At 43.7% G+C, this 14,884-nt stretch overlaps 1 protein-coding gene across 5 annotated transcripts; it reads right to left on the bottom strand.

The window, feature by feature from the left end:
* Positions 1-1,840: 1,840 nt before the first annotated feature.
* LOC121692891 lies at positions 1,841-14,864 on the bottom strand. Of its 5 annotated transcripts, none has more exons than XM_042071905.1 (17): positions 14,095-14,864; positions 13,696-13,811; positions 11,955-12,053; positions 11,351-11,515; positions 10,847-10,977; positions 10,399-10,562; positions 9,959-10,087; positions 9,702-9,822; positions 8,458-8,596; positions 7,661-7,765; positions 7,277-7,366; positions 6,954-7,105; positions 4,653-4,772; positions 4,095-4,361; positions 3,198-3,705; positions 2,937-3,037; positions 1,841-2,760 (listed from the first exon to the last, which is right to left on the bottom strand). In XM_042071905.1, the coding sequence occupies exons 3-17, from the start codon at positions 11,994-11,996 to the stop codon at positions 2,652-2,654; spliced, it is 2,343 nt and encodes a 780-aa protein (XP_041927839.1). In that variant the 5' UTR covers positions 11,997-12,053; positions 13,696-13,811; positions 14,095-14,864; the 3' UTR covers positions 1,841-2,651. The 5 variants fall into 5 exon arrangements, with proteins under 5 accessions (XP_041927839.1, XP_041927838.1, XP_041927840.1 ...); XM_042071904.1 differs by having other exon boundaries at positions 13,696-13,999; XM_042071906.1 differs by lacking the exon at positions 14,095-14,864 and having other exon boundaries at positions 13,696-14,074.
* Between the last annotated feature and the right edge of the window lie 20 nt (positions 14,865-14,884).

The following is a 14,884-nucleotide window of genomic DNA, read 5'->3' on the forward strand; positions in this document are numbered from 1 at the left end:
TGTGTGTGTCCATGTGCGAGCGTTTGTGAGTGTTGGGATGTGTGGTTCAGAGCCTGAAAAGGAGTGTGTGAGATGAGGTGGATGTGTATGTGAGAGCTGACTATGAAGTAGTGAAGACATGTTCTCCAATGTAGGGCTGGCATGGAACGTCAGGGGAGATAGGAGAACTCTAAAGACCGAAGACATGAGTGCCAGTAATGTATGTGTGTGCGCATGTTTGTTTGCAAGGATGCCAGTGTTTTTCTGTGTGAGTGTGTCAGTTTGCTCTCCAGTGATCTCTCAAGCAATCTAAAGCCAAGACGATGTCTTACACCCCGACCTTGAAGATGCCTGCTGCTGGCAAAAAGACTCCAGCCCCTAGAATCCTCCACTGAATGTTCACCTCTGAATGTTCAAGTACACCCCCCACCCCTTGTAACAATCCCTGACCAGTCACCATGGAGCACTCCAGTCAGCAGCCAATCAGAAGCGCAGGACTCTGGAACAAGGCCATACATGTCCATGATTTGTCTTTCTGTGTCTTCTCTGGAAAAAAAAGTCAGGATGAATTATTTTTTTCCAACGACTGAAAACCTGCATTGTTTCTCAATATGTGCCTTTTGTTTTCTTTGAAACGCTTTGCAAAATAATTTGTACAAATGCTTGAAAAAAGACAAACAAAAAGTGTTGGTTGCCTAACACACACTGCTGTACACTACAGTGTTAGAAGTCTCTGTAACATTTACACTCTAACGGAATTGTGTGCGTGTGTGTGTGTGTGTGTGTGTGTGCGTGCGTGCGTGCGCGTTGGAGTCTGAAACTCAAATTCTTTGCCTTGTATGAAACTTAAAAACCCTACTGCCCAAAGCCATAACACAGAAATAAGAGATGTTTATTTAGATGATTTCTTTAGTGCTAAGCAGTCCCACTGACAATCCCATCTTTGAAGAAATCCTCAGTGTACACAGACACACACACACACACACACACGCATGCACGCACGCACATCAGAATGCAGTATAAAATAGCCATCTTTGCATATCTGCTTTGAAAAACCAAATGAATAGATAGCACTCAGCAACCTTTGCTCAAGTGAAAACGAATGAACTACTACACTGTTGCAAACTATTAACGATAGCTTGTTTGGCCGGGTTGACTGACGCATTCAGTTGAGTAGATGTATGTTTCTGGATGACCAGAAGGAAGCAAACTACCAGCCCCAGGGTATGGGGGCGCCAGGCTCACTATCTGCACTTTAGGCAATACTGTTATAGAGATTGGAAATGAATACAAAATAATACCCTTACACACAAACACACACACTAATTGCTTTTAACCCAAGTGAGTACTCAATGCCCTATGATCATTATTCATCAAAATGCACACACACACTTTGAAGCAAACACTCCACAGATGTGCAAAATCTGCAAACATTCTTGCAGAGTCCCCCTGTTTCTGTCACACACATAGGAAGAGGCAGCAACTGAGGGGTTGGTATGTTGCCCACGAGGATTCCTCAGACACGGCGGCCTTACAGGACTAATGTCCTCTATGATGTCACATCCTGTTTGTGTCACCGGAGGCGATAGGCGTGTGCTTTGGCATTTTGTTGTCCTGTGCTGTTGGTTTTTTTTTTTTTGGTTGTTTGTTTTTGTTTGTTTTGTTTAAATCCTGTACAAGTCCCTGGTCCTGACACTTAACATGCTCCTCCAGGCTATCCCAGAATTCTGGCTGGTAGCAGCTGGTGGTGTGTGGCCTTTAACCATAGAAAAAAAGCATTTTGTATTCATGTTCTGAAAGAGATTAATAAAAAAATCACCTGGTCTTATTTTGTACATTATCAAACTTTATTTAAGCCTGGCTTAATTGTTATTTTATACATTCTATACATCTCTGAGTTCTATCCCCATGCAGGAGAGGTGTCTGTGTGTGTGTGTGTGAGAGAGAGAGAGGGAGAGTGTGTCTGTGTGTGCCCAAGATGGTTTTGTGAGATTAGCTGTAAATCTCATATAAGCACAGTCATATTATCTGTTGCACTGCATCACAGAGCCAGGACATACAACCAGGGAGCTTAAAGACACAGTCCTTGATTATAATCTAATACATGGAATCACCCTCCCCTAGCTGTCTTTTGTTTGTGTGCTCAAAAAACTCTGTTCATAGTCCTCTCTATGAATGGGAAATAATGTGGCTTATATCAACCAATACACTATTCCAGCTAATCAAAAACATTGCTTCATCAGGACTGAAGGGAGGGGTGTATTTAACCAGAATCAAGGACTGTACCTTTAAAACTCAAACTCAACTTGAAACCCTGACACTGGGTGAGTGACATGGAGCAGTCATACAGGTAACTACTACAGTCAGGATGTAGTGAAAAACAGAAGAATTGTACCCAATACAGGGCCTGTTGTCCAGCATTGTCCCTTCACTATTTCTACAGCCGAGAGTAGAGCACTCACATATTACACCATTTTTATCAGAACTTGTTTTGCCAATGGCTAAAATTCATATTGTTGAATTATGAGGCAGGACTGTGGGGTCCAAATAGGATCCAACTGTCCCTGAATAATCTCTAAACTCGTTTAAGATGTCAGGGGTGTCCACACAAAACAAAAGGCATTGAAGGAATAGGATGAATCATGATGACTGGCTCTGTGTGCGTGTGCGTGTTAGACGGTGCTGCAAGGACCTTCGCTGTCCTCGCTCTCGTTCCAAACATTTCGATTTCCCAGCGGACCAACGGGACTGCCTCTGCCCCCACCACCATACAGCGAGGACCTGAACACACACATACATTCATTTCCATTTGATTAAAGAGCTCTGTTTTCATTTCTAATACCCATCCAGAAAGCGTGGCAAGTAAACATAATCTAAAGCTGTGTGTGTGTGTGTGTGTGTGTGTGTGTGTGTGTGTGTGTGTGTGTGTGTGTGTGTGTGTGTTGGAGAAGATTTACCTCACTCCATCTCTGTCCTTCTGTGGGTTGGAACCTGAATGCCCCTGTGATGTCACTCCTCTGTGGGCTTGTGATTGGTCCCTGTCAGGTGTCTCATCTCCCTGGTTGACAAAAACACGCATCAGCGAGGCACAGTTAAATAGACCTTCAGTTGTTGGTGTGTGTTTATGTGCACGTATAGGTGTGTTATATACTGTATTCATATATATACAATATATTTGAAATATAAATATATATGTTATATATTTGTGTGACACACACCTGCCTATAGGGCTGGTCCCAGATGGGACGGAATGCTCTGGAAGGTTGCCGCTGCAGCTTCATGCGCCTCTCCCTCCTCTCCCCACCAGGGCCTGCCGCCACACACACCTGTCCGCCCGCCTGCATCTGCGTGTGTATGTGCGCGTGCGCCTGCGTGTGTGTCGGGGGGTTGGGGGCGGCACGGGGGATCTGCCACCGGGTGCACACGGCCCCATCCCGGTGCACCAGCCTCGGGGATAGCGGGGGTCTCTGGCTGGACGGCTTCAGGCGTGGGAGCGTGTAGGACGGCTTCAGCAGCACAGGGATCTGGCTGTCCTCCTCATCTTCCTCCTCCTCCTCCTCCTCTTCCTCCTCCTCGCCTCGGCTCTCCTCGGTGCCGTTGCTACGCTCCAGGCCGTTGCCGTGGAGCTCCAGCGTGTCGTCAGGGCTGCAGGTCGTCACAGAGGAGTAGTCGAAGACTGATGCCTCGCCCAGCTCCTCCGGGTCCGTCTCAAAGTCCACCACAGGCCTGTGGGATGGATGGATGGAGATGCTACATTCGCACCATGTACATCATTACACGTTCAGGCTTGCAAATGTCATGGGGAACAGCTGTGTAATGAGGGATGTAAAGCATGCAATAACACATCATAGCCAGCAGAGGGCATAAAACACATCAAAAACAACACACAAAAAACATCTTTTTCTCTATCTTTTGAGTTCAGTCCTGACAGGGACTCTTTCTTAGTTACTGGCTAATAATCTACTGTCGTTTGCTGGAGATAAATTGAACCAAGAAAGTGAATAAGGCATATGTCTCCTTACGTCGATTCAGTTCATGTTTGCTGTCAATTAAGAGGATAAACCACAAACACAAAGCACACACGCACACACACACACATGCACACACACACACACCTGTTGATGTGATAGACCTCGGAGTTGTACATTCTCTTCCCCAGTGGCTGTGAGGAGGTGCCCTGTCCGGGATCACTGTCTGTGGCGGCGCCCCCTCCTGGGTCAGAAGGGTAAAGGAGGAAGCGCACGTCACCTGGTCTCTCCCTGGGCCCTGGGACCCGCACCGGAGTGGCATCAGGTGGCAAGCTCCAAGTACCGCAGCCCAGCGACGGGGCTACATGGTTCCAGCTGGCAGAGCTGGGTACAGGATGGCATATGCTGGATGGACTGAGACAGAGAATGACAGAGAATTACATACTATCTCTTCTTTTCCTAAAGTGTCAAATCAATGGCTCTGTGCTACACCATTTCACCACTAGAGGGCTCTCACAATCTAAATCCTGAATAATCCATCAAAAATCAAAACGGCACATAATTTCTCCCATATGATTCACTTTTTTAATTCACGGCTTAAAGTCACCACTTATCAGACTTTAACAGAGAGCACTGCAGTTCCCTGTGGATAGGGGATCATCTATATTTATACACCCAGAAGGCAGCAGAAGCCAGCACACTGACTGGGAGTTGGCAGGCTGGGTGTCCTGGCGGTGAGTCTGCGAGCGCGTCAGAGTGTCCCTGGAGTTGGGCGAGTATTTGCTGAAGGCTGATGGAGGGCAGTCAGGACTTGGAATCTCACACCTGCCAAAAGAAAACACAAGAATTCAGCCTTAAATAGTTTCACAGTTCGGCTCACTATTACTTTAACCATCTAATATTTGGGCTATTTTGATATTTTATCAAACACTTTAACCCAGGTGGCTATGACAGAAACATGCATGTAAACATGTTTACAGCGCATCATTTGCTCTCCAAAGTCTGTACACCTCCAGGGCCCTGAGGCAGGCAGGAAAGATTGTTGCAGACCGCTCCCACCCCGGACACAGTTCTTTTTAAGACACTCCCCTCTGGCAGGAGGCTGCCTTCCATCATGACCAGGACCTCACGCCACAACAGTTTCTTCCCCTCTGCACAAAACATAGCCCCCTTTCTGCGTAGTGTTTTTGTACTTGCATCTGCACTTTGTCATATTTGTATATAGGCCTATTTTATATATATTATATTATATTATATTATATTATATTACATTGCATAATATTATATATTATATTTGTATTTAAATTAGGGCTGTCAATCGATTAAAAAAATTAATCGAATTAATTACATACTCTGTGATTAATTAATTAATCGCATATATCATTTTTGCTGTGCAAGTATTTTAAATATTTAAATTCAAATGAATCATTAAATAATCAGCATTAGTGACATTAAAGTTCAAAAACCCTTTTATTATTATTCTCACTGTTCAAATATTGGCCATAATAATCTATTTCAGGCCACAGATATAACCTAGGGGACACAATGAAAATAAATGAACACTCCCCTCAATGTCAACACTATTTCTTTGCATTGATGTGCGACTTTAGAGTTGACGGACTCGGGTCATATGCAAATTCCTTGCTGCAGACATCGCAGAGGACTTTATTTTAATCAACACTTTACTGACTAGAACGGCTCGGGGTCAAAGATCATACGGAATCGATTAATCTGCGCTATTTCTTTTAATCAGTTATTTTTTCTCAAATTAATTAATCGAAATTAATCAGTTATTTTGACAGCCCTAATTTAGATAGATAGATAGATAGATAGATAGATAGATAGATACTTTATTGATCCCCAAGGGGAAATTCAAGAATTTAAATTTAAATATTTCTTATGTGTTTTGCACCATTTCACCAAGTCAAATTTTTTTTTTCGTGTGAAAAAGAAAAAAACGTGGGAATAAAAGGATTCTGATTCTGATTCATTCTGATCATTATTGTATAAATGTATACATATAGATCATAAAATGTATAAAGCCGGCGTTCTCTTCTATGCTATGGCGTGCTGGGGAGGTAGCATAGCAGGAGGAGCGATGTTGGACGCCTGGATTGGCAGGTCAGGACAGCTGACTCTCTCGCTGGCACGGGGATGGAGTTCCTAACGTCAGTGGTGGAAAAAAGGACCCTGAGCAAGCAGCTGCCAATTACGGACAATGACCGCCACGACTTACACAGCACATTCACCAGACAGAGGAGCATGTTCAGTGGCAGATTCCTGTCACTGTTATGCTCAACAGACAGGTTGATGGGGTCTTTTGTCCTCACAGAAATGGAGGGGTGAAATTGAGTATTATTTTGCCTGAGGAAGACCCAGCAGGAAACGTTGCAGCACAATAAACGTATGGGAGAATTAGCAGAGCGTGGGCATCTCATTCTTTTAAGTTGTATCCAGCCCCTTTTGCCCTGCACCTCACCGGTGGAGATGTGCACACCGCCACTACTGCTCTATGAAATTGAGTATTGGGCATGAGTCTCTCTCTCCCCCTACCATATCATGCCAACCTACACTCTGACTGACACTCAGAATGTTAGTATTTGTTTACAAAGTATTACGAATTTGCATAGTTCATTTCTATTGCTGTTTACCATCAGATACAGTAATTCTATTCTTATCACATATCCATATCTTTGCACAGTTCACTTTTTGCATGTCCTTTATGGAACACACTCTACCATGACATCTCACTGTATCACTTCCACTTGTACATACAACATCACAATGTCAGTTCTATCTATCTATCTATCTATCTATCTATCTATCTATCTATCTATCTATCTACATTAAAGTAAAATGTAATGTACTGTATGTTGCTAGAAGATGAAGCAGTACCCAAACAACATGATTGAAGCACGGTAACTACGAGTCCTACATTATAAGCCATTATGCCTAATAAAGTATTCATTGGAATGATTTAATCATGCGTCCTCTAACTGAACCCACCGTAAACCTGTGACTACAGCCGGCCTTTCCTCTGATTGCACATCTTGTTCCAGCATCGCGTGGCCACGGGAACGGATGTGTCCCAGAATTCTTTGGGTGTCCTCAAGCAGATGGCGATCAGGATGGTCACCCCCTGTCCAGTCGAGGAGGCTCTGAGAGAGAGAGAGGAGAGAGAGGATGTGTTTGAGAAAGAGAAGCCTTGAAACCAATTTGTGTGTGTGTGTGTGTGTGTGTGTGTGTGTGTGTGTGTGTGTGTGTGTGTGTGTGTGTGTGTGTGTGCGTGTGTGTGTGTGTGTGTAAAAGGAAAACTCGAGAGACAACACCTGTATGATGCTTAAGTAGCTATGGATCCTGGAGACAGGTGAGAACAGTAATGAGATGAGCCCTGACCCCTCCTTCTTCTCCTGGCCATCCTGTAGTGGTCATCAGAACAGCACACAAAATCATACAACTTTAATATTTAATATTAAGTACTTTATCTAAAATAATATATATGTGACAGTGTATCACTGAGTGACAAGATTAGGCTTTATCAATCATGCCCCGACAACTTTGGGCTGCATACATATAGAAAAAAGTCATAAGTCTGAGACATTTATATGTGCACTTACACACATTTCTATATGTGCATGCAGGTGTGTAGACCTTTCTCACCTGTGTGTTGTGTGTCTTCTATATGTGCATGCAGGTGTGTAGACCTTTCTCACCTGTGTGTTGTGTGTCTTTGCTGCCAGCTGCACTTTGCTGATCTCTGCATTGAGGATGGTTGGCAGAGTGGACACATAGCCCAGATACGCTTCAGAAAACCCCCCCTGTCAATGCACAAAATGACACATTTTGCACTGCACTGACATGCAAAACCTTTAATGGACAACCACTGGCATGATGTGTACCACAGGTGTTCATAACTTTTAGACTTGAGTCGGTGACGAGAGCCTGTGTGAAACTCTTTGTTTTAAAAAAAACTCCCCCCTGGCTCAGAGCATTGATGACTGGCTTCCTAAGCATGTCCTGACTCTGGGAGAAAAACTAGACCGGCTACGAAAAAAAAGGAAACTGCAAAGTAATGTGGATTTGACAGAAGTGTGTGTTCAGCAGCGAGTTCAGTGATAAGACTGAGCAGGCTGTTCAGCTCTCCTGAAGGCCAGATTCAGCACAAAAAGCAGGGCTTCCCTGTGAGGGTGGAGGAAGGGAAGGCAATGTTTTTGATAGAGAGAACAAGGCATTTGTTGTGACACTGGAGGATCCATTTTCACCGGCTAAGGCTGGTCTTTGTGCCTACTTCTGGAGTGTTTTAACACTTCACTCGCCTGCACAATGTGCTGTTGTGTGGATTGTGTTTCTATTTGTGAAGGTACACTAGTCATTATAAAAACATGTGTTGTGTGTATGTTGTGTGTGTGTGTATGTGTGTGTGTATGTGTGTGTGTGTGTGTGTGTGTGTGTGTGTGTGTGTGTGTGTGTATGTGTTTGAGAGAGAGAGAGAGTGTGTGTGTGTGTCTACCTCGCCTTGGCCTGTGAGTTTGCTGAACACATCCCCCACCAGACACCTCCACTGATCAGCAGCCAGTCTCTCCTCCAGAGCGTTTCTGAACACTAGGTGGCGCTGCAGCAACTGCTCCACATGTCTCAGAAATACCTTACTAGGAACCAAAACACATCACTCTAAGAGAGGGTTTTGTCATGTTATGTTTCTCACAATATAATTGTATTAGATATTCAGATAATAGTAATATATAATAAACTATTAATAGGAATTTCCTTTCAAAAAAGAAAGGCAAAAAAAATTCCTCCTGTTCATCACGCCCCACCTGCCATGGCTCTATTCCCCACTAGTGGGGCCCACCCCACACCTTGAGAACCACTGCACAAACCCAAGGGCCTTTTACAAAGAATCAGATAACTGACCCTTTATGTCGTCCAGTAGTGTACATTTTGACTTAATGTACCCTGAGAAAGGCAACTGTGCAGATTTTAATCATTATGTTCCTGCACTGCAGTGTCCATATGTGAATATAGAATAGGGATGTAACGATTACCGGTATAATGGTAAACCTGCGATAAAAATGTTGACGATAATAATTACCGCTTTCATTTCAAATATTATGATTATCACGGTTGATTAACACGGTGTGGAAACCGTGTGTTTAATCCTTCCCAGCTTCATCCAAGCCTGCTTTTGACATACAGTAGGCCTGGTACAATGAAACAAAACTGGTACCCTACTGATTCTGATGTCTAATTGATGGATTTAACTGAGATTCGCATTAGGCTACACCTGCTTTTAAAATGCGGAACATTTTCACCGCAAAACGTGCACTGTATCATGTAGCCACAAAGTTTATTTCTGCAGTCAGGATCTAGGTCTATGAATGTGAATGAAAATATGTCCTTCTCCAGTAGCATTAGGCCACCTTAAAATGTACCAGAATAAAGGGATCACATCTACTCAGTAACAACTATGAGCACCCCCAGGTGAAAATGAGTTCCAGCGTCCCCTGTTAACTTTTGATAAGGTTTTGCCCATATTTTTGTAACATAGTAAACACTGTCAAACTTTTTAAAACTATTTCAACTTGTGTAGGCCTAATCAGTGCTTTCTGAACATATTGAACACACTTTTAAAAATACCGCGATAATACCGAAAAACCGTGATCATTTTGGTCACTATAACCGTGAGGTTAAAATGTCATACCGTTACATCCCTAATATATTGTGTTGTTGTTATTGTTTGTGGTTGTGTCTTACTGTGGCTCCACGTCGTTGGCCTGTTGAGGTGGGGACTTGTATTTGTCATAGAGTTGACCCAGGCTGGACACGTACTCCCACTCAGACTGAAGCAACTGCACCATTACCTGCTGCCTCCTACCTGGAAGGACAGGTCAGCCACAAAGAGCCCCTTCATCCATGTTTGTGAATATCCTGAATACTTTCAACTTTCAGTTGAAAGTTTAGCTTGTGTAGTAGAGTTTGGTTTCAACTTTACAGTATAAAGGTTCTGGTACCCTCAAGAGAGCAGGGGCGTGGCACCTCTCCTGCCCATGGACCAATCACAGCTTGCGGAACCCTCACACACATGGGCACAACTTGACAATTCACTGTACTATCTGAAGAGAAAAAAAACACTGTACCATCTGAAGAGAAAAAATACATAGATGGTTGGGTAAGAAGGGCCAATGGAGTGATGTATGGTTGGAAGAATACAAGGGAAGGTGGAGTGATGTATAGATGGGTTGATTAGATACAAGGATGGATGTACAGTATATATGCAATAAATGGATGGATGGATCTAAGGATATGCACACAAAATGGTTGGATTTATATTTTCATTAAATGAATGGGTGGATGATGGATGAATGAAAGGATGGATGAATGGATTGATATGGATTTATGGAAAGATGGTGGTTCGAATGGTTAGAGAGAGGACGACTGGGTAGCGGCTCACCTGTGCCCTGGCACTGCCCTGCTCGGAGACCCTGCAGGTAGCAGTGCAGCAGCAGCCCTGCCTTCAGAGTTGCACTGGGGGCCACCGTGGCGGAGCTCCCACTACACTGGCACGGGCACCCTCCATTCTCACGTTGGCACATGTTTGAGCTGTGCCCAGTCTCACTACACAAAGATGCTCAGGGGCGTTGGTAAGTGTGCTAAAACACTGCCTGTCAAATGACTGCTTGTACATGAAAAGACGTCTACTTTGCCTGTTAAGGTTCACAATTGGTTGTTTAGATTTAATACAAGCATGAGCTGATAGAGTAAATCAGAGCCAACAAATACAAACAAAAGTATGAGTAAGTATGAGTAACTTTACCTAAATCAGAGTGTATTATTACTCATTAGGCACCTTGTCCAGTCCTCATACTTAAAGAAATATTTACTCTTGTCTCCATGGTTACCTGTCTCCCTGTGGGACCCCTGACCCCTGGGCACAGGCCTCTGCAGACTGTGGCATCTTAGACTCCTGGTCTGGTTTGAAGCGATCACCACATAGTAGCCTAATTTGAGCACGAACCTCCCCTAGCTCTTCCTACAGCAGGGGAAACATCCAAAAATAAGTTGTAAGAAGTAGCCCAGTCAGTTACACTTTCTATTTTTAGCTCTTGTTGCAAGTTCTCACTGTAAAGCATTACATAACATGCACAATATTAGTGAGTAACAATGCAGTAATGCTTCCACATACTTACTTACAAGATAAAGGTTACATTCATGTAAGCACTGAGCATCAATGTGCTCTTACATGCTGATAATTAATGTGCTACATTGTCCTTAAACATATTAATGTTTCATATAAGTGGCTGAAAGTACAACCACATCACAAAACAGTAGCTGTGTGTATAATGTATCATTGTAGAAAGCAAGAGTCTGCACTTTTTGTTCATATTTCACATTGTTCCTGTTACCCTCAGAGACTGCACCAGAGCCTCCAGGTGCAGGGCACGCTTGTGGCAGCAGCTCTGGGTCTCCTGCAGCTGGCTCTGCAGTCGGCTGTCCCCGTGCTGGATGTGGCTGAGCTCCAGCAGCGCCCGCGAGAAGCCAGCCTTCAGCTCCGCCACGATGCCTTGCAGCTGCACGGCCAACAACAACCCAACACCGCGTGTCACACTTTCTACACTTTCTATATATACAGCGCAATGCAACACAATGGACAGGTATACATGACACAAAAGAGCACGCCATTGCTGTCTATCCCCGCTGCACGTTATACAACAAAGCGACACAATGTATGGCAACAACAGCAAACAGTAGTGGATATCCTCGACACCCAATGAAATTCATACAAGACGAGCATGTCATGGCTCTCCATATCCAAGAAGCCATTTGCCATATCAGAACGGTTACTGGTCAGAGGAAATCAATCATCATGTGGTGAGGTCATGTGGTTTCCTTGCATTCAACATGAGAATGTATGGTGACACTGTGATTTGTGGTGTCTGTGTATTTGCTTGCTCAGCAGTGTGTGTATGGCGGTGATGGGCTGTTTACTGTGAGGCTGTTGTAAAGTACCTTGGAGATCTCCCTCACCAGCTCTCCCTCGTGGGACTTCATGCTCGCCTGCTCTCTCGCACTGGGAAGGAGAGCGGCACCAAGGGTCTCTCTGCAGCACTAAATATGTAAACACACACATACACACACACATACACAATAAGAGGTAGTGAGAGAGATCAATTTTCTATACACTGCATGTTAAATAGTGCTTGACTTGAACTTGAGCTCTTAAGGCCCTCTACACAAACACACCATGCACACAAAACAGTCTGTTAAATTCATGACGAATGTTTTTACATTTATGAATTTGAATTTGAATCTTGCACTATATGTCTACAAGCACATAATTAGTATACATATAGTTCATACCGGAAACACACAAATAAATTCAAATGATATCCATACATAATGTCCATTTTCATATTTCCATATTTATGCTAATGAGCCAATGTGCACACACACACACAGAAAAACACAAAACAAATATTAAAATATTTACATACCTGCACTCGCATTGCAACAATTTTCTACAGAAATGTGGCAAATAAATCCACATATCGTGCTTGTTCAGCTCACACAGACTTGAGCGTGTGTGCACACACAGAAGCCCTTATGGAACAGATTAATCTGTTTGCAGTCATTGCATCTGTGCTTGATCTCACACTGAGAAAACAGACCTATGAAACAGGCATGGAGCCAAAGGTCCACAACGCTCACGAGGCATTGCAACAGAAGACTAGCTACTGATCTGGAAACAGTCTTAACCTGCCCTTGTATTCTATCGCTATAGTAAACTTCCAATAAAAACTGATTTAAAGTTTAAACTGATTTAAACTGACCAAGACCACCTTTTTACAACTATGACAGGATTCCATCCAAAGTGCAAAGTGTTCCCGAGATTAGTTGTAAGGTTGTACAGCAGCATACATTTTATTCAAACATTTAAAAGGAGCAACATCATTTTTAAGTAAACTGATGGTTAGGGTCCCTGATTTGAGGCCGTCAGTTAGGCAAAGGCCTAGTGACCTTGGACATGCCAACAAAAGGCCATACCAGTTCAAATGCATGAAGCTATCAGTGAGTGCAGGCCATGGTAAGGAGTGCCTGTCTATCACCCTGTTTTCTTTTCTCCAAATCCCTATTGACCATGAATAATCAGCATTCTCACACTGGGCTGCTTTGTGTTCTGTTTTCTCCCCTGAATGAGATCTCTTACCCCCAGCTGTAAGATGGGTCGGATTGGGTTTCGCACACATAACACACCATGGTGAAGCTGAACACTGAGTTATCAAGTCATTGTTTGGCTGTGAAGTGACAGGAAACTACAAGATTTACAAATGAGGGAAAATTGCACAAATTCTGCCTCAATTTTCTGCCTTATCCAGAGAGAAACAAAACGGTATATTCTCATGGGCAACTTCTGCAGCACCCATAAATCATTGCTACAATCATTTGGTGCCTCAACGGCACCTGTTTCACCATGATATCTTTCTCTATCAGCATACGAACAAAAAGTGTATCAATAATTCATATTTGTGTAACACTCCTGGCACATTGTTGGTACAATATAATATAATAAACATATAATTGATGAGTATCAAACCAGCCACAGTTTAGTTACAGACAGTTTCCAATGCGCATCACCATCTGTGTCCCTGCAAAATGATCTAAATAGAGAAAGGCCTGGAGATCGGCCCGTGTGTTCCCCCCGACAGAAGGGCCTAGAGATAGCGCGGTACCGGGTGTCTGTTTACTCTACCTGAGCTAGTGCGTTGCCGTGCCAGCAACTCCCGCGGGCACCGACAGGAAGCGGCACGCTCGCCAACGCGCGCAACGCGGCAGGGAAAGATGGTTGAGTCGAGTCACAACCGGTCACTGTCCGACCACCCGTCGGGCCACACACACATGGCACAGGGGACAATAAAGACAAGTGGGTGTGAGAGAGACCTAAAGAAATTTGTCTATAATAGAAGGACAATGTCTATTAAATAGTGAGTGATTGTTTCAAACTTTCATTGCAATACACGATTGAATCAATTGCGTCTCATTTTCAGTATACAAGCCTAAAATAGGCACGCAAAGAAAAAAACATATCATTATCATATTCTCCAAATAGCCTACGGTTACCTGAAACAGGAAACAAAATGCAAAGACTCACCTGGAACCAATCACAACTTATCCCTTTCCCAGAAGTGGAATAAATATCATTCGTCCGTCCGTCACACACCGGACAAACATCTCACTTATCATGCCTTTAAAAAAAAAGTCTTAGTCTGATTTCTTTTCAACAGTATTCAGCCTACTCTCGATTGGAGCCTCCCTCCTTTGCGCATTTAGTCGGCTTGGTGCATCCCTGTGGCTCATGTGAACGAACGAGTGAAGAACAGAGACAGAAACCCGATACCGCTGTGGAAGGTCCCTTGGGAACGTCAGCGCAAGAGGTACAGTCCGCAATCAAACCCGATTCCCAAGATACTCCTCCGGTTACTCTGCGTCCAAAGCTTCTGTTCTAGGAACAGTGTCCCAAGCCACCCAAAACGCGACTCTTCGAGGTGTAGCTTACTTGAGGATTGTCCCCAGGACAGGAAAAGATAAGGCAACTCTCGCATGGGCTCACTGTGGCAAGACTGCACTTTCTGGGATGCTTTGGTTGGGATTAGCATAGCCTGCAGCAGCCTATAACATATAATGCTAACATCCCTCCCCCACACATATTTTTGATAAGGAGATCAATACCCGATATAATACGATTTTCTACGCTATACGAAAATGCAATAATTCACAAATGGTATGCATTTTTCCAGATCTGATGCAATATTCCCAGAACATTGTGGACTACAGTTTGGTAATTGGCCTAAGATGTAAGGTGCTGTCCAGCCTTAACGCATGTTGTAGGTTAGTTAAAATTTAGTTCATATTGCAAAGACACAAAATATCACATTGATATG

This window comes from Alosa sapidissima, chromosome 19 (assembly GCF_018492685.1).
Source record: "Alosa sapidissima isolate fAloSap1 chromosome 19, fAloSap1.pri, whole genome shotgun sequence".
Taxonomy (NCBI): Eukaryota; Metazoa; Chordata; class Actinopteri; order Clupeiformes; family Clupeidae; genus Alosa; species Alosa sapidissima.